The 25,847-nt window shown below is 45.7% G+C and overlaps 1 protein-coding gene across 5 annotated transcripts in view; it reads left to right on the top strand.

Moving 5' to 3' along the window:
* The window catches only part of LOC149845609 (putative triglyceride lipase), a 269,765-nt gene that overhangs the window by 222,220 nt on the left and 21,698 nt on the right, over positions 1–25,847 (top strand). For all 5 annotated transcript variants that reach the window (XM_089995863.1, XM_089995861.1, XM_089995860.1 and 2 more), the window contains one exon: positions 19,747–19,872. In XM_089995863.1, coding sequence (XP_089851989.1) covers positions 19,747–19,872 — 126 coding nt within the window. The remainder of the gene's footprint in view (positions 1–19,746; positions 19,873–25,847) is intronic.

Raw genomic sequence — 25,847 nt, 5'->3', positions numbered from 1 at the left:
CCCGCCAACCTTGAAGGAATGCGAGGCAGGGTCCAACGACCCTTACTGTCGAAGAACAGATGCAGGCGACAGGGGACGTCGCCCCTGCCGACCTCCCAGAAACGACAGGCAGGGCTTTAGCCCCTGCCGATCCAAAAGTGTCAGGCGACAGGGTCAATGCCCCTGTCGTCCCGTCAAAAGACGTTAGGTAGGAGCCACAGCCCCTACAGGCTAACGATAACAGAGAGAGAGTGAGGGGCAGGGGCTGGAAACCCCTGCCAGTCGATCAACAACAGGTGACAGGGGGGCATCACCCCCTGCCAACCAGTCGGACACAGACGACAGGAGGCGTCGCCCCTGCCAGCCTGCCGACAGAAAAGAAGGAGAGAAGAGGACGATGGTGCAGGGAGGGGGCTCGACCCCTCCCCCGACCAAAAGAGGCAGCAGGGAGGGCTCAACCCTCCCTTGCCGTCAAAGGTAGTAGGGAGGGTTCAACCCTCCCCTGCCGTAACAGAAGCAGGGAGGGGTCGCGCCCCTCCTCCCTGCCTCCTGTAACGGCAGAGGAGGGGCTCGTCCCCTCCTCTTTGTTCCCTCTGTTCGGCAGGGGAGGGGTCGAGCCCCCTCCCTGCACCATCGTCCTCTTCTCTCCTTCTTTTCTGTCGGCAGGCTGGCAGGGGCGACGCCTCCTGTCGTCTGTGTCCGATTGGTTGGCAGGGGGTGATGCCCCCCTGTCACCTGTTGTTGATCGACTGGCAGGGGTTTCCAGCCCCTGCCCCTCACTCTCTCTCTGTTATCGTTAGCCTGTAGGGGTTGTGGCTCCTACCTAACGTCTTTTGACGGGACGACAGGGGCATTGACCCTGTCGCCTGACACTTTTGGATCGGCAGGGGCTAAAGCCCTGCCTGTCGTTTCTGGGAGGTCGGCAGGGGCGACGTCCCCTGTCGCCTGCATCTGTTCTTCGACAGTAAGGGTCGTTGGACCCTGCCTCGCATTCCTTCAAGGTTGGCGGGGATCGTTGCCCCCTGCACCTTGTTTGTTTTTCGGTAGGGGGTTTCGCCCCTCTGCCTTGATCTTGTTGCCTTTGTTGCTCTTCTGCATTCTGCAGGGAGTTGAGCTCCCTGCCTAACCTCGTATTGGGGTTCGGTACTGCTGCAGGTCTTACCAGACCCACTTCTCATTTGTATTTTGGCATGCTAACCTTTTTAGCATCACAGGTCGAACGGTGGATTCTGCTCGCTCTTCATGGCTTCAGCTCGTGCTTACCTACGTAGCTGGCATACGAGGACCGTCACCCCTTAAGGTAGGGGAAGATTGCACAAAAGACTTGGACAATTGAATTGAGTTCAATTAACTAAAAAGGACAATTAAATAAATATATATGCATATATATATATATCATATATATATTTATACGAGTACACATTTAACTCAAGGACGCAGTTTCGAGATCCTTGTCCTTTACTTTGCCGTTGCGCATCGCGCACAGGTTTTGTGTTGCACTCCTGCTTACAGTCTTTACTTGCCGTTGCGCATCTTGCAAAGGTTCTGCGTTGCACTCCTACTTACAGTCTTTACTTGCCGTCGCGCGTTGTGCAAGGGTTTGCGTTGCACTTCTGCTTACTGCCTTTACTTTGACGTTGTGCCTAGGCTCTTGCTTTTGCATATGTGTTGGTATTGCCTTGCTTTTGCAGATTACGTGCAGGTTCTTGCTCTTTGCGTATGCCTTAAAGGCATCCTCGTGGAGGATGCAAGAGACATCTATCACTCACTCTTGCGACAAGAGTTCAGTTGGGAGCTGGCGATACATCCTCGTCTAAGGAGAGGGATACCTCGCAAGGATCCTGGCTCTTCGTGCGTGCAGTCCAGCAGAGACGACGATGCCACTGAACAAGACTGAATGAATGTTCCACTGCAGCATGAACAGAACCCATTGGATGATGTAGGTAGTAAATTCCATTTTCTTCATAGCCTCCACCAATCTTCTTCCCCGTCAGCAAATCCTGAAAATGACAACTCATTTGATCAAATATTACTCTACAGTTTTTTTCTTTTATAAGGCAACTAACAGAGAGTAAACTTTGAGGAAAGTTTGGAGCATGAAGAACATTATTCAACTGTAATGAGGAGGATATAGAAATATTTCCCTGACCAGCAACCTGGGAGGAGCTCCCATCGGCTAAGGAGACTCCAAGCTGAGCCTTAACATCCTTAAGATCTGAAAAAACATGTGAATTTCCACACAAATGTCTGGAAGCACCAGAGTCAATAACCCACTTACTATCACTCGGATGAAGATGATTTCCGGTTGAATATGCAACACCAGCTACAGGAGGTCGAAGAGCTATCAGCTCATCATATTCTGCACGACTAAGGGTGATACTACTTTCATTTTCAGCGATATTCTCTTGTACATTTGTTGCCTCGAGAGTAGTCACATTTGCTTTAGGAGTATATGACTTTGATGAAGAAGATGTTGGCCGACCATGCTTATCCCAGCAACGATCTTCTAAATGTCCAGATTTTCCACAGAATGTACATTGAAGCTTTCCTCTACCTCCCATACCACGTCCACGTCCTCGTCCTCTGATATTCTGAATATTTCCACGCCCATAACTAGATGAGACAACAAGAGCAGATGACTGAGTTACAGGCTGAGACTGTGGCAGTAAGATCGCAAGTCTACTCAGACGATTATAAGCATCAGCAAGAGTGGGAACATCTGATCCAGTCAACCTTTGAACTTTTCCAACAGAAAAATCTGAAGAAAGACCTGTAAGAAAACGAGCAACCATGGTTTGTTCTTGATGATCCTTTTGCTTCGACCAACAAAGAGGCCTGTGAGCATTAAGTCTTTCAAACGCAGCTTTGACAGAAGCATAGTACTGGGCCAAGGTCTGATTTCCCTGTTGCAAATTATATATTTCTTGTTCGACTTGCAGGATACGACTCACATTCGTTTCTTGTGAGTATGTATCACGAAGATTGTCCCATATCAGTTTTGCTGAATTATAGTAGATCAATCCATCTGCAATATGGGGTTCCACACTATTCATGATCCATGACATAACTATGTCATTATCTTCATCCCAAGTAACATATTTTCCCAACTTCTCAGTGGGTTTGCCTTCCAACAAAATGTGTTTTCGACGATGTCCAGATACCGACATCATAAAAGTTCTGGACCATCGGGCATAGTTGGTTTCATTCAACCTAACGGAAGAGCCATATGAGAAAGGGTTGGCAAAAGCCTTATACTCCCCAATCTGTTCCATTTTCGAATAATTTTTCGAACTTTCAGCCATACTGTTCACTAGAACAAGTATTTAAGTAGAGTTTTCCACCACTATAAGGAAGCAACCCTGCTGTTTCCACAAAACAGTCCACAACCAGCAGGTAATCACTCTTGCTGCTTCCACGACAAATGGATAGCTGAAACTAATACAGCACGAAACACAACTCACCCCAGCAGGGAGTTAAGACCATTGCTACACCCAAACACACCACGACCAACAATACTATTCAGTTGCAACGCATATGAATACGACAACTGCTGTTCCCAAAACATATAAAGCATAACTGCCAATCAGTCTTCAAACAATTAAATAGATCAATCATATCTTGATCACACGCAGCAAAAAAAAATTCAGAATCACGGTAGTCACGCAATCAGCACAGAAAATATGACACTCTCGGCTGACACGCAATATCACAAACACTTGCTGCGTGGCCCAAACAGCCAGGAACATCCAACAACTCTCGGCTGCAACACAAAAGCACAGAAGCCTGTTGCGTTACCCAAATAGCAGCACGTCAATCACAGCATGCACGCATCAGCACGAACTCGTCGATCTCCAGAAAATCACGACAGGAGATAAAAAATCCAAAAAAAAAATTGTTTACAGCTCCAGGATATCACGACAGATCTGGGTAACATCCATCCTTAGATCTGACGACAGATCTGGGTAACATCCCAGATCTGTTATCTGATCTTCCACACTAGTGCAACAGCAAACCTGATATATTTTTTTTTTCGCAGTCTGAAAATTTTTTCCGTTGGTGAAGATCAGTCCTCTTCGAAATCACGCTCCCGAGATCGCAAGCTTTGATACCATGTAGACAGGGGCAGCCACCTGTGTAGAGAGAGAGAGGGAGAGAGAGAGAGAGAGAAAGAGAGAGACGGCTGCACAGAAAACTCAATCACTTAATCTTGATTAGGGCTTCTCTCTATATTAAATAGAGAGAGGCAAAAAGAGAAATTACATCTAAATCCTTATAAGAGTATAATTTCAGAAAAACTCTAATATAAGAGTACTTAACATAAAACCACCTTTTACCTAACATAAAACCACCTATTCTCAACACTTTCTTAAGGAAAGGGTAGGGGCCATCGGCCCCTACACGATGGGAAGGGCAGGGGCCATGGCCCCTGCCGGAAAAGTGAAAAGGGCAGGGGGCGGAGCCCACCCCCTGCCTGCTAAAAAGATGAGGGCAAAGGGGGCGGAGCCCCCTGCCTGCTACAAAGAGGAAAGCAAGGGGGCGGAGCCCCTTGCCTGACGGAAAAAGGGAGGAGGAAGACTCGGCACGGGCCGCCGGCCACCTGTCAGCCTTCCGGCGAACCAGAGGAAGAAAAGAGGGGGGAAAAAACGAGAGGAGAAGGGGGCTTACCTGGGCTGCCGAGGGAAGGGAGGTTGTCGGGGAGTGGCTGCCGTGAAGGAAGCTCGCCGGAGTGGAGAGCGAGGGATGGAGTCTGGGGGAGAGAGAGCAGAGACAGAGGGGAGAGACGAGAGATGAGAGAGAGAGTCGGGGGGTCGGGGGAGGCTCGTAGGCCCTCCCCTTTCCCCTCTCACCTTTTTATAGGGAGGGGGCGCACACAGGGCCCGCCCCCTGTGTCGTCGGAGAAACCCCCCTGCCGTGGGCTGCCAGCCCCTCTGAAAAAGGGGTTTTCGAGGGGTTGGGCACGGGTTGGATCCGGGTCGGGTTTGGACCCGACCCGGGTCCGATCCATTTTTTTTTTTGTTAAAAAACTGGGTTTTACATGTAGCACGTGCACCTACTTGACACACGTACTTGTACTTTGATTCAAATGTTTCTAATTGTTCCATCATGATAGTTATAGATTGTTACTCGTAGTTGTGGAATATTGGTATCATGCTTTATACTGCATGATTTTTCTTTAAGATGATAATATATGGATGGTTTATCTCACCAACTCGCAAGAGTTCTGATCCCGTTTCATGGGGATACAGGTGACACACAGGTTCAGTGACGATGCGACGATGCACAGTGGGAGACTTGAGACCCACATTTAGCTGCAGATCTTGGTTGAGGGGATTTTCCTCTCGTTTTGAGAGAATGGCTGTATTGATATTTAATGTCTCATTTTGTAAAACTTTGACACTGTATATATTGGACTTGACTTTTAGTTGTATCCCTTACTATGGCCCGCTCAGACTTGCAGCCTTTGTTTTACCCTTTTTCTTTTTGTACTTCTGCTGATTGATTTCAAACTATAAAAAAAAAATGCTCAAAAACCAAAGGTTTTCACAAGGTCGGGGTTTGGGGCGTCACATTTCATCTCTCTTGTTAATATGCCTACTTTTCATCCTCCCATTTTGCATTCCTCATTAAGCATATGCCTTCATTTTCCATAGGTAAACATATAGATTTACTCTTTTCCATGGATTTTCATCAAATTCCTGCATGGAAATCCCATATATATTCTATTTCTCACTTGATTTCAAGAGAGGAACCCGTACCTTGACCGTGAATCGAAAATAAATATGGAGTTGATGGTGAAAACGTTGGATGGTCGGAGATCAATTGATCTCCCTCTTCTTCTTCCTCCTCCATCCTCACTTTTCCTCTCCTTTTTTTATTTTTCCCTTTCTCCTTTTTTCTTTTCCCCTTTCTCTTTTTTTCTTTTTTTCTTTTTTTTTTTTGAGTTTAAATAGACTAAGAGGGGGGTGACGCCCCCCCCCCCTCCTTCTCCAGCGGAGTCTCTCTCTCACCCTTTTCAAAATTTTAAAACTCTCTTAATTTGACTTTTTAAAGGTCCCAATTTTTAAGTCTTTTCTCAAACTTTCTTAAGTCTTTTTAGGCATGTATAGGGACTCTATTTAGAAGTCCTAAACAGCCATAAAAATAAAATTCGGAATTAAATAAAATTAATTAATTATTAATTATTAAATAATTAATAATTATTAAATAATTAATAATTATCCAAAAGCTTTCAAAAGTTGCAAAATTAACTTGGGAGGCTTCTTAACAATAATTAACTCCAATTTAAAACTTTTTATTGAATTTAAAGCTAGAAAATCGTTAGGCATGAATTTGGATTTGGATCTGGATCAAAGATCCAAATCAATCTCCAAAAATTTAAATGGGTTTTGGATTGGACCAAATCCAGATTAATATGGATCTTGGATAGAGTCCAGATCCATATTAATTTGGATCAAATCCATCATATCCAAGTCCGTATCTGAACCGACAAACTGTTCCTTTTTTAGAAAACACAATTTTCAGGCTTATCAGAACTCAAATTCAGAAAAGTAACATATTGTTGCGCTCGACATTCCGAGACGCATCCATCGATGTATCACACAAATATAAATTCTGAATTTCGCCCGAAAATTGTGAAAGTGTCTTCAAAAGAGACAGTATGATCAAGATATTAAGATCTTGATGAATGAAGTAAGCAAGAAAACAAAATAAGAACTCTTAGAACACTCATGCACAAAGGAACCACCCACAATGGTTCACAAATGCACAAGGCATAAAAATAATATGAAAAAACTTTATTGAAGCGAATGGCTTTGACTCAAAGCCTTAAACAAATACAAGGGGGAAGCCCCTTTATATAGAGAAGTGGCCTTGGAGGGGCTCCACTTCTAGTCGTTGGAGCCCCTCTAATGACTAGACGGTGCCCCCCCAAGGTACACAACATTCAATTTAAAAAAAAGAAAAATAACTAAAAAAATAAAAACAAAAGAATTTCAATCATATTCAATATAATGAATATGCGTAAAGTCCCCAAGCCGGGTACATACATGGCACGTGAGTCGAAACAGCTGAGACCAAGCCGAGTGTTCATTATGTTAAGTATTTTAAGATACCTTAGTTGTCTGATTGAATCCTATTCCTATGGAGACGATCGATGGTCGAGAGAGTAAGTCCCCAAGTCCTGATAGAGATGCATCCAACTTCTGCAGAAGTGTTAGGCTAACTTATTTAGCCCCTATCCCCCCTAACCTCCGATGACTAGGGAAGACGGGTCTTTTGCTTGTAAAAAAAAAAGGCATAAATGGTCTGTCCATCGTAGTTGGTACTCTTCGTCCTCTTTCTTGACGAAGCCAGGTTGAATCGAGCGCGACGGGGTTTCTTAGCCGTTGCCTTATTCTTCATGCTCTGGTCCATTAGACCAAAACGAGCATCTTGCCTATGAAGGTTGTAACGCCCCAAATTTCAAACTTGCGAACCCTTTTTAGAAAAACAGGCAAGAGACTAGAAATATCTCTTTCCTTCAGAGTTTGTTTATGAAATCAGCGAAAGATTTTTCTTTGATAAATCACAAGGCAAGCTGACAACTTTGGGCACGTTAGCTAAAAGAACCAAAACTGACAAGATTCGGACATCCTAAGGGAAATCCGATACGAACCCAAGCGTCCAGGACGCGAGCTAAGAGCAGGAAGAAGAAGTCTTGAAGCCATCTTGCAATCGCGCCATCGCCCGTAGTGTACCTAATAAACACCTGTACCCATAGAATGGGTTAGTTTCGCGAAAAACTAGTAGGTGCACAAGAGAGACTACAAGAAACTGAATTAAGTACATTTAATTCAGTAGGCTACGCAGTTTAAAGCAGATATGCAGTTAAACAGGTAAGCAATGCAAGCAGGTGAATAGTGTAAACACGTAAGCAGTACAAGCGAAAGGTGTGCAAGCGAGTAAGTAGTGCAAGCGAGTAAGCAGTGCAAATGCGTAAGTAGTGCAAACAGTAAGCAGTTCAGCGCAAGTAAGCAGTTCAAAGCAAGTAAGCAGTGCAACTGACCAACGCAGCATACGATCCATTTGATCGTAAGTTGAGAACTACTACGCAACAAGCTTGTCCTCGTTCCTAGAACGAGGTCTCTGCATCTAATCACCATCAGGACATCGTTTGTCGCTCACTACTTCTAACAAACGCATTGTCCTGAACAACCTTAATCTATCCTCATCTCTCAAAGTCTTACGTGGCTAACCGTCACCGGTTATGACGCACTAAGGCGTCATACTTTCTCAGAGAAGCTCACCCTTCCGTAGAAGGTCCAAAACATGATCACTAACTCAAATCACTAACGATCTGATTCTCACATCTGAGTCATGCACGTAATCATGTTAAAACAGAAAGCCGAAACTATGAATTCATAGTTGGCTATCACAAACAATCTCAGAAGATCGTCACAACTCACCATAACTTTTTATTGTAAGCGAAAACACAAGATCCACGTCGGATCGTTCGGTCTGAGAGATATACGACCGGACAAGGAATTACCGCCCTAGAGGGTATACCTGATCTTGGACCCTACACTTCCTCACAGGAGTTTACCGTCTTTGCAGCTACCCGTTCGTGGACAGTGTACATCCTCACAGAGAATCTCTCTGTCTAGCCGGGTCACCCGATCTGGGAAAAGTATAACCTCACAGCGAAACCTTTGGGAAACCGGTCCCCAACAGATGCCATATCCAATGAAAATCATTGCGATACACGCATCAACATAAATCACCCCTCTCGGGGTCGATAGCCACTAATGCGAACAACAAGATCAACGCCCGGATCACTTGGTCTGGGACATGTATAACCTCACAAGGAATTCCGCCCTAGACGGTATACCTGGTCTTGGACCATACACTTCCTCATAGGAGTTCACCGTCTTTGCGGCTACCCGTTCGTGGACAGTGTACATCCTCACAGAGAATCTACCACTCTAGTCGGGTACCTGGTCTTGATCATACACGCCCTCGCAGATAATCCTTTGGAGATCAGGTGCTCGACAAACACCCTGCTCGGTGATACACGCATCTATACAATCGATTGCTCCGAACAGTTGACTGCTCTCGAGGTCAGTAGCCACAATATGGGCACAAACATGTATATCAGCAATATGCATTGTATCACTCCGCGCAAGAGCATATAATCCTACGCATCGTATGATTGCCACAAGGAATATTGCAATCCTCAAATAGGCCCTCAAAGCATGTGTAAATGACACATGAGAACGCGCAGATATGGCAATTCAGTTGATTCTATGGGCGAAGGGTAACTAACTCTACCCGTCAGCCAAACAAAACAACTGAATAAGACAAGCACTCATAACAATGCTCGTAAAACATATAATTACCATAAAATGGCTCAGTCCGTGAACAAGTAATTAAATTAATCGTAAGGCATAAACCATTACATCACAAGCCATTCATAAGCAATCATACGGCAACAATTATATCACAGTACGTAAGCAACTTATAAGACAACCGGCCACATCAATCCTAGTTGCCACCAGTTCGTAGATTACGAGCTGTATGCAATCACATCAATCATAAGAGATGCAAGCCAACAAGTGTTACGCTACAATAAGCACCAAACAGTTCGACCAAGGGATAAAGCAAGTCACATGCTAATATGTAGCAACTGGTATAATGCTATTATTATAAGCATTTAACTAGCATGAGAAACTCCTTATTGCTCCGCAAAGAACTGCGTAAGCAGTTTAACCAACTAGAGTAACGCCTTGACAGGCGTGCACAGTTCAACGAGTAGCATACTGAACTATCGAGCAAGCAAGCGAATTAGTAGTGCAAGCGAATCAGTAGTGCAAGTGAATCAGTAGTGCAAGCGAATCCGTAGTGCAAGCGAATCTCACGACCCATGACCAATGTGAACAGACCTTATGTTTTGATAATTACTGGCCTGCGGGTACGCGCAGGCAAAACATAGAAACAACTGAGACTAGTTCGGGCGTCTGTTATTCTATGTATTTTCGATAACCCGAATAGCTAGTTGAGTCCGCTCCAAAGGGGACGGCATTAGCCGAGAGAGGATTCCCCAGAGGCTGAAAAGCAGTGCCACGGATGCATCCAACTCCTGCAGAAGTGTTGAGCTAACTTGTGTAGCCCCTATCCCCTAACTCCAATGACTGGGGAGGCCGGATCTTTGCCCGTGGGGTGGTTGTTAACAACCTGTCCATTGGAGTGTTTGTACCGATCTGTCCTCTCCCTTGACAGACAACCAGAAGCGAACGGGTGCGTTAGGGGTTGCTTAACTAACGACCCATTCTATGCTGTGGTATTTAAACCACTCGAGCATCTTGCCTGTGAAGGCGAATGTGAGGCCATTTATGTGATTACAGCATTTTGCATTTAGCGTTGTTCGAGGTCGCACGACCGTCTCATCCGATCATCGCAGTACTAGACGTGTCATGCATGACTACAAGTACTCTAGGATGAAGGGGGTATAGCTCCTCAATAGAAGCCTCAACAGGAGTGTTTCACAAAGATGTAAAGTTTATCAACTTTACTCTATCTTTTGAAACAGCAGTACCTTGTGCCAACATGATGCATGTGATTATCTCGAATCACATCCGCTATCGGGGTATCTACATGTCTCGCATGACTCGATACCGGCCTCGATAGACGGGATACAGGTCTCTCAACAGAACACCCGCTAAGAAGTTCGCTTGAACCTCCAATTCGGGATCACCCGAGATATGCCAAAAAGGCGAGCAGAACCAGCCAGTCACATCCTTCCAAATGCTTCAATTTGGAGCAGTCTTTGATGCTTTTGCGCAGCTCCCTGAAACCTCAAGTCGACTCTGCTGGACTGCACGCACGAAGAGCCAGGATCCTTGCGAGGTATCCCTCTCCTTAGACGAGGATGTATCGCCAGCTCCCAACTGAACTCTTGTCGCAAGAGTGAGTGATAGATGTCTCTTGCATCCTCCACGAGGATGCCTTTAAGGCATACGCAAAGAGCAAGAACCTGCACGTAATCTGCAAAAGCAAGGCAATACCAACACATATGCAAAAGCAAGAGCCTAGGCACAACGGCAAAGTAAAGGCAGTAAGCAGAAGTGCAACGCAAACCCTTGCACAACGCGCGACGGCAAGTAAAGACTGTAAGTAGGAGTGCAACGCAGAACCTTTGCAAGATGCGCAACGGCAAGTAAAGACTGTAAGCAGGAGTGCAACACAAAACCTGTGCGCGATGCGCAACGGCAAAGTAAAGGACAAGGATCGCGAAACTGCGTCCTTGAGTTAAATGTGTACTCGTATAAATATATATATGATATATATATATATGCATATATATTTATTTAATTGTCCTTTTTAGTTAATTGAACTCAATTCAATTGTCCAAGTCTTTTGTGCAATCTTCCCCTACCTTAAGGGGTGACGGTCCTCGTATGCCAGCTACGTAGGTAAGCACGAGCTGAAGCCATGAAGAGCGAGCAGAATCCACCGTTCGACCTGTGATGCTAAAAAGGTTAGCATGCCAAAATACAAATGAGAAGTGGGTCTGGTAAGACCTGCAGCAGTACCGAACCCCAATACGAGGTTAGGCAGGGAGCTCAACTCCCTGCAGAATGCAGAAGAGCAACAAAGGCAGCAAGATCAAGGCAGAGGGGCGAAACCCCCTACCGAAAAACAAACAAGGTGCAGGGGGCAACGGTCCCCGCCAACCTTGAAGGAATGCGAGGCAGGGTCCAACGACCCTTACTGTCGAAGAACAGATGCAGGCGACAGGGGACGTCGCCCCTGCCGACCTCCCAGAAACGACAGGCAGGGCTTTAGCCCCTGCCGATCCAAAAGTGTCTGGCGACAGGGTCAATGCCCCTGTCGTCCCGTCAAAAGACGTTAGGTAGGAGCCACAGCCCCTACAGGCTAACGATAACAGAGAGAGAGTGAGGGGCAGGGGCTGGAAACCCCTGCCAGTCGATCAACAACAGGTGACAGGGGGGCATCACCCCCTGCCAACCAGTCGGACACAGACGACAGGAGGCGTCGCCCCTGCCAGCCTGCCGACAGAAAAGAAGGAGAGAAGAGGACGATGGTGCAGGGAGGGGGCTCGACCCCTCCCCCGACCAAAAGAGGCAGCAGGGAGGGCTCAACCCTCCCTTGCCGTCAAAGGTAGTAGGGAGGGTTCAACCCTCCCCTGCCGTAACAGAAGCAGGGAGGGGTCGCGCCCCTCCCCTGCCGAACAGAGGGAACAAAGAGGAGGGGACGAGCCCCTCCTCTGCCGTTACAGGAGGCAGGGAGGAGGGGCTCGACCCCTCCCCTGCCGTCACAGAGGGAGCAGAGAGGAGGGGCTCGGCCCCTCCCCTGCCGTGACAGAGGGCAGCAGAGAGGAGGGGGCCGAACCCCTCCTCTGCCGTAACAGGAGGCAGGGAGGAGGGGGCTCAACCCCCCTCCCAATCGTATCGGAGAGCAGGGAGGGGTGTCATGCCCCTCCCCTGCTAAAAGGGGGCACAGGGAGGGGATTTGACCCCTCCCGTGGCCACAGAGAGAGATGAGGGAGAGAAGAAAGACGAACGAAAGAGGGGGAGCAAAGGAGAAGGCGCGTACCTTGTGGTCGCCGGCGACGGCGGCAGCGTGCGAGCGTCGCCAGCGAGGTCACAGAGGGGAGACTCGAGCAAGCTGTCGGCACCATGGTCTTTCGATGAGTCGAGAGATCGCAGCAGGGAGAGGGAAGGGGAGACTGTCGCCGGCGAGGGTGGGCTCCGAAGGTCCTATCACCGGTGGCTGCGAGGGACAAAAGGAGGAGCAGTGATGGCCGACGCGTGGGGGAGGGGCTCGTCCACTGTACCTTCCCCCCCCCCCCTCCCCCCCTCCTGCGTGTTTTATTTGTAAAACACGCAGGCGGTGGCCAGTAAGGCGGTGCCCGATGGCCTCCTCTTTTTGGATCCGGGTCGGGTCCAAATCTGGATCTGACCCGGGTTCAACAAATTTTTTTTTTTTGAGTTGTTACAAAGGCGATCCCATTTTTTTTATATGTGTTTTCAACAACGTGCACAAAGCACTAATCGAGGTCATAAGACCATCTCATCCAATCGTCGTAGTACTAACATGTCTCGCATGTTCAAGAGTACACTACGAGGAAAGGGATATAGGTCCTTAATAGGAGCCTCAGGAGTGTGTTTCGCAAAGATATAATGTTTTATTTTAACATTCTAAATCTTTCGAAACGATCAACAACTTACCAACATATGGTATGTGATTTTCTCGAATCTTGCATCCGATGATGCAGTGTCTGGGTGCTACGCAAGTCTCGACACTGGTCTTGGTGAATGGGCTTTGCAAAAGAACCCATAGCCCAACAACTTGATCTTGTCCCAGATCAAGGATTTCCCAAAACATATCGGGTAAAATAGTGGAAAAGGTATTCCTCTCGAATACGCTGAGTCAATGGCAAGGCAAAAACGAAAGACAATAATGCGAAAAACAAGAGCCTGGGTGCGAAGCGCGACGGCAAACAGAAAAAAAAAATGTGAAAGCAAAGGACAAGGATCGTGAAATTGCGTCATTGAATTAAAAGACAGTAAGTAGTAAATACGAAAGCAAAAGCCTGGGCGCAAAGCGCGACGAAAAACAGAAACAAGAAATGCGAAAGCAAAGGACAAGAATCTCGAAACCGCGTCCTTGAATTAAAAGACAGTAAGTAGTAAATACGAAAGCAAAAGGCTGGGCCCAAAGCGCGACGACAAACAGAAACAAGAAATGTGAAAGCAAGGGACAAGGATCGCGAAACCGCATCCTTGAATTAAAAGCGTACTTATATACGTATATGTATCTAAATATGTAATTAAGTCCTTTGAATCTTTAATTATTTAAGCTCGATTTAATTATTTAAGTCCTTGTGCAACTTCCCCTACCTTGGGGTATTGCGAGGAAGAAGTCGTCTATGAGCGTAGGTGATCGTTGGTTTACTTCGCGGGGTGCGAACGGGCTCCGTTGCGTAACACTGCAAGAGTACGATATTAGCATGGATCTTAATTGAAAACGGAACAAAGGTCGGGCAAGGGCTTATTTCCACTGCCTGTCGGACATAATCGGGCGGCAGGGGCCAAAGGCCCCTGCTAGTTCCCAAAAGACGAGACAGGGTTCTTAGGCCCCTGTCGGCTTATTTTAAAAAGAACGAGGCAGGGCCAAGGGCCCCTGCCGAGTCTTGAAGAAACATATGGCAAGGGCCAAAGGCCCTTGCCGGCAATTCTACCCCGAATGGAAGGGGGCTTCCCACCCCCTTTTGTTGGCCTGTCAGAAGTCAAAACGAGAGAGAGAAGGGGTCGTTGGGGCCAAATGCCCACCTGTGACCCTCGGAAGATGAGGCAGGGGATAAATGGCCCTTGCCGAGCTTTGCTCGACAGGAAATGGGACAGGGGCCAGAGGCCCCTGTCGGTTTAGAGAGGGGCAGGGGCCATCGGCCCCTACTGGTTCTTCAAAAAGAGGGGCAAGGGCCTTAGGAGGACCTTGCTGGGTTTTAAAGAAAGGAGGGGCAGGACCCTTCGGCTCCTGCCAGGTTTTAAAAGAAAGGGGCAGGGGCCGATGGCCCCTGCCAAGGAGACGAGCAGAGAGAGGGAGCGCAGGGGCCAAAGCCCCCCTGCGGCTTTCAAAGAGGTGGTAGGGACCAATGGCCCCTGCCGTTCATGAAAAAAAGGCAGGGATTTTTGAAAAGAAGAGGGGCAGGGGCTGATGGCCCCTTGCCGGAAGGTAAACAGAGAGAGAGAGAGAGAGAGAGAGAGAGAGAGTCGCAGGGGCCTTTGGCCCCTGCTTGCCGTTATCAGGAGAGGAGACAGTGAGAGGGAGGGGACTCACCTGAGGCTGCCAGAGAGAAGGGAGGTTGCTGGCGAGTGGTTGTCGTGAAGGGAGCTCGTCGGAGAGCTCGTCGGAGAGTGAGGGAACGAGGGGGAGATGGATTCGGGGAGGGAGAGACAGGACAGAGGGGGAGATGGAGTCGGGGAGGGAGAGACAGGGACAGAGGGGGAGAGATGAGAGAGAGTCGGGGGAGAGGCTCGTAATCCCTCCCCTCTCGCCTTTTTAAAGGAGGGGCGCACACAAGGCCGCCCCCTGTGTCGCCGGTGATCCCCTCCCCCCCCCCCCCCCCCCCCCCCTCCGTGGGCTGCCAGCCCCTCCGAAAGCCTTTTTTGAGGGGTTGGGCACGGGTTGGATCCGGGTCGGGTCTGGACCAGACCTGGGTCTGATTTTTTTTTTAACTGGGTTTTACAATCACAATCTGCAAAAAACGTGTACATGTTAAGGCAAGCAGATTTCTTTTACTCTAAACCTATGCTTGAATCAACTGACAGTAACTCCCTTCCCATCCAGATTTGCAAAGAAACCCATACCTTGATTCTTGTTTTCACGAAAAGCTTAAAGGAGGAAAATCGTTGAAGGATGCTTCTTCTTCTTCTCTCTTTTCTTTTTTTTCCTCTCTTTTCTTCTCTCTCCCTCAACTCATGTTTTTTTCTCTTCCTCTTTCTCTTTCTCTTTCTCTTTCTCTTTCTCTTTCTAGGGTACAATTTCTAGAGAGAGAGAGACTCTTATTCCTTTTTATAATTTAGGAAAGTCTCTAGAGGGGGTGATGCCCCCTTTTAAACATTTAGGGTAGAGTTCTACCCCCTGGTAGAACTGTAAAACCCCATTTAAAAAAAAAAATTGGACCCGGGCCGGGTCCGGACCTGACCCGGGCCCCTTTTTTTCATTAGGGTTTTAAGTAACCCGAGCTTTTGGGCGCCGCAACCCCCCCCCCTCTTCTCCTCCTTCGTTTTCGGGTAGATTGGGGAAACCCACCCAGGTTTCCCCTTTCATCGCACCCCCGAGCTCTTTAAGAGCATTGCAGGAGGGCGAGGGGAGGCACGCCTCCCCTCTCGAGCTTCCTCCTCCTCGTGCCGACCTGCCGTCACTGCGCCCCGCCGCCGACGCCGGCCACCGCCTCCCAGGTACGCCATCCTCCCTCTTCTCTTCCTCACCCCCCCACCCTCTGTCACCTCGCCGGGAGGCCGACAGGCGGCGCACGACCCCTGCCGCGCCCTCCCACGTCCCCTGTGCCTTTCGGAGGGTCGACAGGGAGCCCTCAGGCCCTGTCGTTTTTTCCCCCTTTCTACTGGGGCTGTCGAAGAGCCGGCAGGGGTCCAGTCACCCCTGCGGCACTGTTTTTTTTATTATTTCCGGCGGGGGCTCAGCCCCTGCCACCTTTTTATTGCCGGCAGGGGCCCAGCCCCTGCAACCTTTTTATTGCCGGCAGGGGCTCAGCCCCTGCCACCTAATCGTTTCTGGCAGGGGCTCAGCCCTTGCCACTTGACTGTAGCCCCTGCCACTTGACTGTTCTGGCAGAGGCTCAGCCCTGCCACTTTAGCTTTTCTGGCAGGGGCTCAGCCCCTGCCACATTCATTTTGCCGGCAGGGGCCCAGCCCCTGCCACCTAATCGTTTCTGGCAGGGGCTCAGCCCCTGCCACTTGATTGTTACTGGTAGAGGCTCAGCCCTGCCACTTTAGCATTTCTGGCAGGGGCTCAGCCCCTGCCACATTTATTTTGCCGGCAGGGGCTCAGCCCCTGCCGCTTCTTTGCGATTGGCAGGGGCTGACTCCCCTGCCGCCTCAGTATTTTTCGACAAAGGGCTCAGCCCCTGTCACCCCGCGGCTGTCTGCAGGCAAGGGCTCGCCCCTTGTCGTTTTTCTGATTTCGGCCAGTAGGGGCACACCCTTGCTGCCTCTCTCTTTTCCTATAGGCAGGCCTGTTTTTCTATTTCTCCGCATAATAATTAACGTAGCACTGTTGCAGACCTCGCATCGGACCCCCGCTCTGGCTCCGCGGCATGAGCCTCGTATCATCTACACGCGTAGACGCACGCAGCTGCACGACATCCCGAGGTAGGGGAAAGTCGCACGAAAAGTTTGTATGAACAAAATAAAATAAGACTTCTGAGATAGAATAGTTATTTTACATATCTGCTTATCTGAAAAAGTATTGGCTGGTCAGAGGTTACTTATTTTGATTCTTTTGAAATTGCATGCTTAATGTAAATTCTGTGGTTAGACTCATTCTAGAAAGAATCAAGCAGTTTAATTGGCATACCTGTTTACGTGTAGGATTACTTAACTCGTGATTGTCTGTTCGGCATGCTTATACTTTTGAAACTGCATACTTAAGGTAGACTTTGTGAATAGACTCATTTCTGGAAAGAAAACCACTGCAATTACTGTTATAACCAAACCTTAAGGCAGGTATGGTATAAATTTGACAAGAGGTCATGGAGAACCTTGAATTAGGAACTCAACACTTTATATAGATGAGTTAATGTTGGCCTCCACAGGCCAAATTTCTCGAAAGAGCAATACATGTCATTTATGAACCAAAAGAACCATAAAACTTTATATGTTGCACTCTCATCGTAGTCGTACCTCTAGGAAGGTACAAGCGTACTTTTGGACAAGTACGTCTCATGTGGGTTACGATGGTTGGAGGATGAGGTTGTAACAACCTCGATGAGTGCAATTAGCACAATGCTGAGATCACATAAATGGTGACCATTCGCCTTCACAGGCAAGATGCTCGAGTAGGTCTAATGGACCAGAGCATGTAGGATGGGTCGACGGTTAAGAAACCTCGTCGTACCCATCCGATCTTCACGGTTCATCAAGGGAGAGGATGGATGGTACAAAGACTCCGATGGACAGGTTGTTAACAACCACCCCACGGGCAAAAGACTCGGTTTTCCCCAGTCATCGGAGTTAGGGGAATTGGGATTACCATAAATTATCCTAGGTGGTAACTCCCAGGCACTTCTGCCGAAGTTGGATGCATCCATGGGCCACGAATGCCTTTGGGGATTTACTCTCTTGGTCACTGACCGTCCCCTTAGGAGCGGACTCAGTCAGCCATCCGGGTTAATGAAAACACCTGACATAATAAACCCCCGGATCGGTCTCGGCTGTTTCTACGTTTCGCGTCTGTGCGTACCCATAGGCCAGTTAATATCAGAACTTAAAGAATATCTTCATGAATAGTTGTAGATGACTGAGACTTACACTGCTTCAACTAACAGCTCTTTGCACATATTACATTTGTTAGAATAGACTACAATTGTATTAATTGCTTAAATATCATAACTGTTTATCTTATGAATGTCCTGTTTTATTTTCATTCTACTTATCTGTTTGTGCACCTACTGGTTTGTTATGAAACTGACCCATTTCATGGGCAGGTGAGGAGTAGGACTTCACTGGCCGCCGATGGCGTGATGCAATATGGATCAAGATTTATCTTCTTTCTGCTGGCGGCTTGGCTCTGAGTCTTTTTGGAGTCTTCTTTAGATTTATTGAACTTTGGAACAAAATGCTCATTTTGTAATAAACTGCAGTTTTTTAATCTATTGTCTTATTTTCTTCAATTCCTTTAAGTTGTTGTACTTGTGAATGATGGTTTTTCAGCTAACGTAACCAGGATTGTTGACTTGTGTTCCTTTCTAAATGTCTTCCGCTGTCGTTTTTAAAAATTAAAACTTTAAATCTTTGAAAGATTTTTCGATAAGGTTTTCGAAATCACAAGTCGAAATTTTGGGGCGTTACAAGAACTCTACCTCTAACAAACATTATCTTTTTATTTTATTTTTTTTTGTCTCATCCTGTAGAATATTCCACATTAGGGGGGATGCCCCCTTCTAGATGACCAAGTGGGGGTAGAGTTCTACCTCGGGTCTTTAAATATTTATTTTTAAAGTTTTAAATTTATTTTAGTTTTAAATTAGCATGGATGGATTATGGGTCCAGGTTGGACCCATGGCCCAAATCCATATCCAATCCCAATTAGATCTCAACCCAAACCGGATCCTAGTCAATATGGATCCTGGATTGGGTCTATATCTATACTAACATCGGTCCAACGGAGCGGGTCGAGTCTGATCTAAACCGAAAAATACCCAAAAATAAAGGTCGGTCAATTTAGAAAAATGCATTTTTTGAACCAACTGATATCCGATTTCGATAAAACAGATCCCCTACGAGATCTATGTTCTGAAACGGACTTAACTATGGTCTTAGATCAATTTCGTTCTTGAATTTTGCCTGAATTTAACCTGAATTTCACTCAAATTTAAAGGTTAAAAACAAATAAATTCACAGATTTTTCTTAACATATTTAGATCTTTTCAGTGGGCTCTGGACCATGTCCAGAACCAGGTTGACGTCAACCCATACTTAAATATTTTCTACAATTTTGTCATATTAAATCTAAATATTTAATTTAAAATTATATTTTTGAGCTTAAAAATTATGGGAAATTACGAGATATTACGTTCAACATATACTTTACAAGTTTTTTTGTTTTAAAAATATATTGTGGCAACTGATTTAATGCTTTTATGTACAAGTTGCATAGTGAATGCTTGGCAATGTTTCGGTTTGAATGGTATTATCATTAATAACCACATTATAATTGTAGGTGGCCCACATTAGAATTTAATCTAAGGCAATTTATTAATGTGTGAATTGATAGTATGATATTGCTGAACAAATTTTGCTTTTCACTGCATCTTTTTTGCTTTTGAATGATACTAATGTACGATTGCTTACATCATCCATTGTAAAGTTTCTTGTTTTTTTAATTTCATGTTTGTCAGTAATATTAAGTGAAAATTTTCATGCTTTGCATGTCAGAGAATGACTTTTTTCTTTTTCTTTCTTTTCTCCTATTGGATCCGATATGATGTCATTACTTAAACAGGGTTTGCTCTTAATAATTTTCTAGATGAAAGGTGAAAGGCAGCTGATTGAAAAGATTTTGCAAACTGAAATAAGCTTGTTCCGTTCAATAAGAGATGGGAGTGCACTTATGCAGCACATGGAAGATTTTTATTACATAACCCTTTTGGAGGTGCCTTTTCATCTATCCTCTCATCCTGTAATCTATTGTGATTAGTAAATTCTTTTGTTGGCATTACTTAACAGAAATATTTTCATGTTTTTGGCAAAACTTCCATTTGGATTACTGGGTTCAATCTGTCATCCTAAAACCATTTTTAGTAGTTTAGGATTTCAAGAGTGGTTGGTGTAATGAAACACAATAAATGTGTGCACAATACAAAAGCAACTAAATTCTACACAATAACAAGGATATGCATAAATACAAGGCCAGTATGGGCTAATACAAGGGCACAAGGACATTCACAAGCACAAGCCACTAATGGGCAAGAAAGCAAATAAAACAATATAATTTTTTATCAATGTAAAATGCTTAGAAAAGGCATTAAAGAAATATGGGAGAGACCCCATACATATTGACAAGAGAGAGAGTGAGAGAGAAGAGGCTAGGCTCAACTATCCATTGGGATAGTCCAACTGCTAGTTGATCTAGCCATTGGACTAGCCCAACAGCTGGAAAGACAAGAACTAAAGTGTCCCTAGAGGGCATGACCTATTACAAAAAAATAAATAATAAAGAAAAACAAAAAATTACATGTATACCCTAAAATACAATCTATAAAAAGATTTAAGCCCCAAGGGGTTTGGTGCAATGGAGGGGCTTGGCCACTAGACGGTGTAGTCAATAGAGTGGAAGTACAATGGACAACCCAATAAGGGTAAGCAATAAACAAAAGAGTGCACAAGCACTTATCTACCAAGGGACAATACAATCAAGTGAAACACAATCAAAAGAACTGATGCAGCGGAGTAATGACGTCTGACGCACCCAGCGGCGACGTCGATAGCACACCAGAAAGGGAGTCCCAATGTGTCTGATACTAGAGTAATGGAACAAGTAAAGAAGCACTCTCAAGCAAAAACGCAGACTGCAACAAAATTTTATTAAGGGAAAATACGGAAAGGAAAACCAATGGAGGAAAAAAATAACGAATGCTAAAACAAATTCATCAATCTATGCTAACCCTACGTAACCCTAGGACCCTTTTATTTATACACAGCAGGATGGATCCGGATACCGGGTTTAATACCAGAATCCCAAAAAAATAAGAATAAACCCATTAACGTGTTGGCTTGCTGACTCGTATTCCTCAGACCCTCGCCCGTCTAGAGTATGTACGCATAGAGGCTTCCCTTTGTCGCGGCGCTGTGTCCGGTGGATCCAGAGTCTAATTCCGCCCCTCTATCCCACTGGTGCAGGGGACCTGCGCCGTTTCTGGGTCGTTCGGTAGGGCTCTGATCTTCCCCTATTCCTGCACTACATCATTCTCCCCTAGTTGGGAAGAAGTTGCCTCTGACGACTTATTGTCACCACAGTAGGTATATAGATCAAACACATTGAAGACGGGCAAAATGCGCCAATCCTCAGGTAGATCAAGCAAGTAGGCGTTCGGGCCCAATCGCTGGAGGATTTTGAAAGGACCACACTTTTTTGGGGCTCAACTTACCATAGGTACCAACTGGGAAACGCTCAGGGTGTAGGTAGACCCATACTAACTGACCCACTTGGAATTGGACATCGTGACGTCCTTGGTCCACAAAAGCTTTGTAAGCTTCGTAGTTTTCAACGAGTTTTGCCCGCACTTGCCGGTGAATATCGCGCATGTATTCGACAACATTAAAAGCATCTGGGACAGGGTTGAAGACACTTGATACGGGTGCTAGGTCAACCATATGCGTAGGTAAACACGCCCATAGACTACTTGAAAAGGGGTTTTGCCTGTAGATCGGTTGACAGAGCTATTGTAGGCAAACTCGGCTTGAGACAAGACTAGATCCCAAGTTTTGACACTCTCTCCCACGAGGCTCTGCAGTAAGTTTCCTAAGGTACGATTCACAACCTTTGTTTGGCCATTTGTTTGCAGGTGGTATGCACTACTGAACTGAAGCTTGGTTTTTAACAAGGCCCACAAGGATTTCCAAAAATGAATCGAGTATCACGGTCTGACGTGATCGAGTGTGGTAACCCTTGGAAGCGTGCAACATCCTTGAAGTAGTACGAGGCTACTAGAGATGCATCTGTAGTGCGCTTACACGGGACAAAAATAGCCATTTTGGAAAACCGATCAACCATAACTAAGATAGAGTCAAACCCTCGCCTGTTTTTGGGGAGGCCGACGATGAAATCCATAGAGACGTGCTCCCATGGGTGCTCAGGGATGGGTAAAGGTGTGTATAGACCACTATTTTGACGATGCCTTTGGAAACTTGACACACACGACAACACTAAACAAACTTGACTACATCTTTACGCATTGTGGGCCAAAAGTAGCATTCATCTAACAGTGTGAACGTCTTATCATGTCCAAAATGCCCAGCTAGTCCACATTCGTGCAATTCTGAAATGAACTGTAGCCTAAGAGAGAATGCCGACACACACAACTTATTACCTCGAAAGAGGTAACCATTATGTATAGAGAACCGTGGGTCTGATGTGCTGGTGGAGGAGAGGCATTCTTCCTAGACTTGCTGAAAATCAGGGTCGGTCTGGTACAACTCTTTGCATTGTTCAAACCCAATCACTTGCACGGACATAGTCATTAAAAGATTGTTCTTCCTACTGAGTGTGTCAGCCACCTTGTTGAGAGTACCTGATTGATGATGGATCGTAAAGGTGTACTCTTGCAAGAAGCTGACCCACTTAGCGTGCCTTGCACTTAGTTTCTTTTGGTTGTTTAGGTATTTCAACGCCTCATGATCCATGTACAAGACAAATTCCTTATAGATGAGGTAGTGCCTCCAGTAACGAAGGGCTTGTACCATGACATAAAATTCCACATCATAAGTAGAGTATTGTTGCCTTGCCTGAGTCAGTTTTTCACTAAAGAAAGCAATAGGTCAGTTGTTCAGACTCAAGACGGAGTCAATCCCTACTTTAGAGGCGTCACACTCTACTTCAAAGACCGAGTTAAAATCTGGAAGTGCTAGGATGGGGGCACTAGTCATTTTCTCTTTAATGATCGCGAATGATTTGCCCGCCTCTGAGGTCCATTGGAATTTAGCTCCTTTTAGGCATTCCGTGATAGGAGCCATGCGGGTACTAAAATTTCTAACGAAACGACGATAGAAAGTAGCCAACCCATGGAAACTACGTATCTCCCCCATAGTTCGTGGGGTTGGCCATTCTACAATCGCTTGGACCTTGGCGGGATCGGCTTTCACTCCATCATACGACACTATAAAACCTAGGAACACCACGCTAGAGGTCACGATTTCACACTTTTTGGCATTCACGTAAAGCTTTTCTCTTCTAAAAAATTCTAAGACTTGACGCAAATGGACCAAGTGATCAGACAAGGAGGAACTGTAAACTAGGATATCGTCAAAATACACAACGACAAAGTGTCCTATACAAGGGCGCAATACTTGGGTCATCATGTTCATGAATGTACTAGGGGCATTCGACAACCCAAAAGGCATGACCAACCACTCGTACAACCCATCACGCATCTTGACGACTGTTTTCCATTCATCTTCTTCTCGGATACGAATCTGGTGGTACCCACTTTTTAAATCAATTTTCGAGAAGACAGAGATGCCGGCTAGCATATCAAACATGTCATCCAATCGGGGAATGAAAAAACGATATTTGACGGTGATGTGATTGATTGCCCGACTATCGACACACATTCGCATGGATTCATCTTTTGGGGGAGTGAATAGGGCAGGTACTGCACAAGGGCTAACACTTTCGCGAATGAACCCCTTGTGCAACAATTCTTGGACCTGTCTCAATAACTCGGCATGCTCTGATGGCTTCATGCGATACGCTGGTAAGTTCGGCAGACTCGACCCAGGGACTAAATCTATGGCATGCTGCACCACCCTCATCGAGGGTAGGCCATCGGGAAGGTCGTCTAGCATAATATCCCTGAATTCTTCCACAAGAGGTACGACTTCCGCGGGAACGGGCAGAGACGTACTCAAAACTGATTTGGCCACCAGGGCATAGCAATAACCTTCATCCTTACTGTAGAATGATGTAGGATGCTGTACTGAACCCTGGTTAGAGAGAGAGAGAGGAGGAAGAGAGAAAGAGAGAGAGAGAGACGGCAGCACATGAAGAGAAAACTCAATTAGTCGACATTAGGGCTCTCTCTATGTTAAATAGAGAGAGTCCAACAACAACAACAACAACTACGCCTTCATCCCAAAACAATTGGGGTCAGCGATATGAACCAAAAAAGAAATTCATTTTGGGTCTTCCACATGAATCCTTTTCCTCCAATCATTTCTATCCAACGCCATGTCCTCGGTTAAATAGAGAGAGTCCAAAATAATAAATTACATCCAAGTCCAATATTTAATAAACTTTTCAAATAACCTCCAAACTAAGAAGGTTTAACTTTAAACCACCTACTCTCAACACTCCCCCTCAAGCTGGAGCATAGATATCAATCATGTTCAGCTTGTCACAACATTTTGAGAAATTTGGTCTAGCAAGGGGTTTTGTAAACATATCTGCAACTTGATCTTCTGACTTAAGATATTTGGTATTGATATGTCCAGCTTGAACCATATCTCTTACATAGTGACAATCAACCTCAATGTGCTTTGTTCTCTCGTGAAAGACAAGATTGTTTGCTATATATGTTGCAGCCTTGTTATCACATATCATGGTCATAGGAGATGAAACCTTCACCTGAAGATCATGAAGAACAGTACGAACCCACATCATTTCAGCAGCTGTTTGGGCCATAGCCCGATATTCTGATTCTGCACTTGACCTAGAAACCACATTTTGTTTCTTACTTCTCCACGAGATCAAGTTGTCTCCCAGAAACACACAGAATCCTGTGGTAGATTTTCTATCCACTACAGATCTTGCATAGTCAGCATCAGAATAGGCCACTATCTCCAGAGTTCCACCTTTCCTGAACAATAACCCCTTTCCAGGAGAAGATTTTAGATATCTGAGAATCATAATAGCTGCATTCCAGTGTACCTCAGTTGGTTTGTCCATAAACTGGCTAACCTTGCTTACTGCTAAAGCAATATCCGGTCTGGTCACAGTCACATACAGTAGCTTCCCTACTAGGGAGCGATAGCTTTTGCTATCAACCGTTTTTGACGCTTCTTCAAACAACTGAACTTTATGGTCCATGGGAATATTTGTTGGTTTAGCTCCCAACATTCATGTTTCCTTTAATAAGTCAAGAACATATTTCCGTTGAGACAAAACCATCCCTTTACGGTTCCTGGCAACTTCTATACCCAGAAAATACCTCAGTGAACCAAGGTCTTTTGTAACAAAGTGTTTTTTAAGATGAGCCTTTGTGGCTTCAATGGCTTTCACATCATCTCCTGTAAGAATAATGTCATCTACATATACCACCATAACAACTATGCCAGAGCTAGTTTTCTTGATAAATAGTGTATGATCGGCTGCTGACCTATTAAAGCCAAAGCGTGACGTCACTTCAAACAACTTTTGAAACCATGCGTGAGGACTCTGTTTTAAACCATAAATCGCCTTTCTCAATCTACACACTTTCTGACACTCCCCCTCAACCTCGAATCCTGGAGGTTGTTGCATGTAAACAGTCTCAGATAGATCCCCATATAGAAACACATTCTTCACATCTAATTGGTACAAACTCCAACCATGCTAAACAACTACTGAGAGAACAAGACGAATCGTACCCATTTGTGCAACAGGAGAAAAGGTTTCAAAGAAATCAATTTCATATGTCTGAGTATACCCTTTTGCTACTAATCTGGCCTTGTAGCTTTCAATAGAACCATCAGATTTGTACTTTATTGTATATACCCATTTACATCCAACAATGTCAGCATCTGCTGGGGAATCAACTAGATCCCATGTATGCTGAGATACTAAAGCATCCATTTCTTCTTGCATAGCCAGTTTCCATCGATTATCAAGTTCTGCCTGCCGATAGTTCAGTGGAATAGTTTCAGCAGATAAGG

This window comes from Nuphar pumila, chromosome 2 (assembly GCF_984573655.1).
Source record: "Nuphar pumila chromosome 2, dmNupPumi1.hap1.1, whole genome shotgun sequence".
Lineage (NCBI taxonomy): Eukaryota > Viridiplantae > Streptophyta > Magnoliopsida > Nymphaeales > Nymphaeaceae > Nuphar > Nuphar pumila.
Note: the sequence above shows the minus strand (reverse complement) of the source record. Positions and strands in the feature narration are given on the sequence as shown.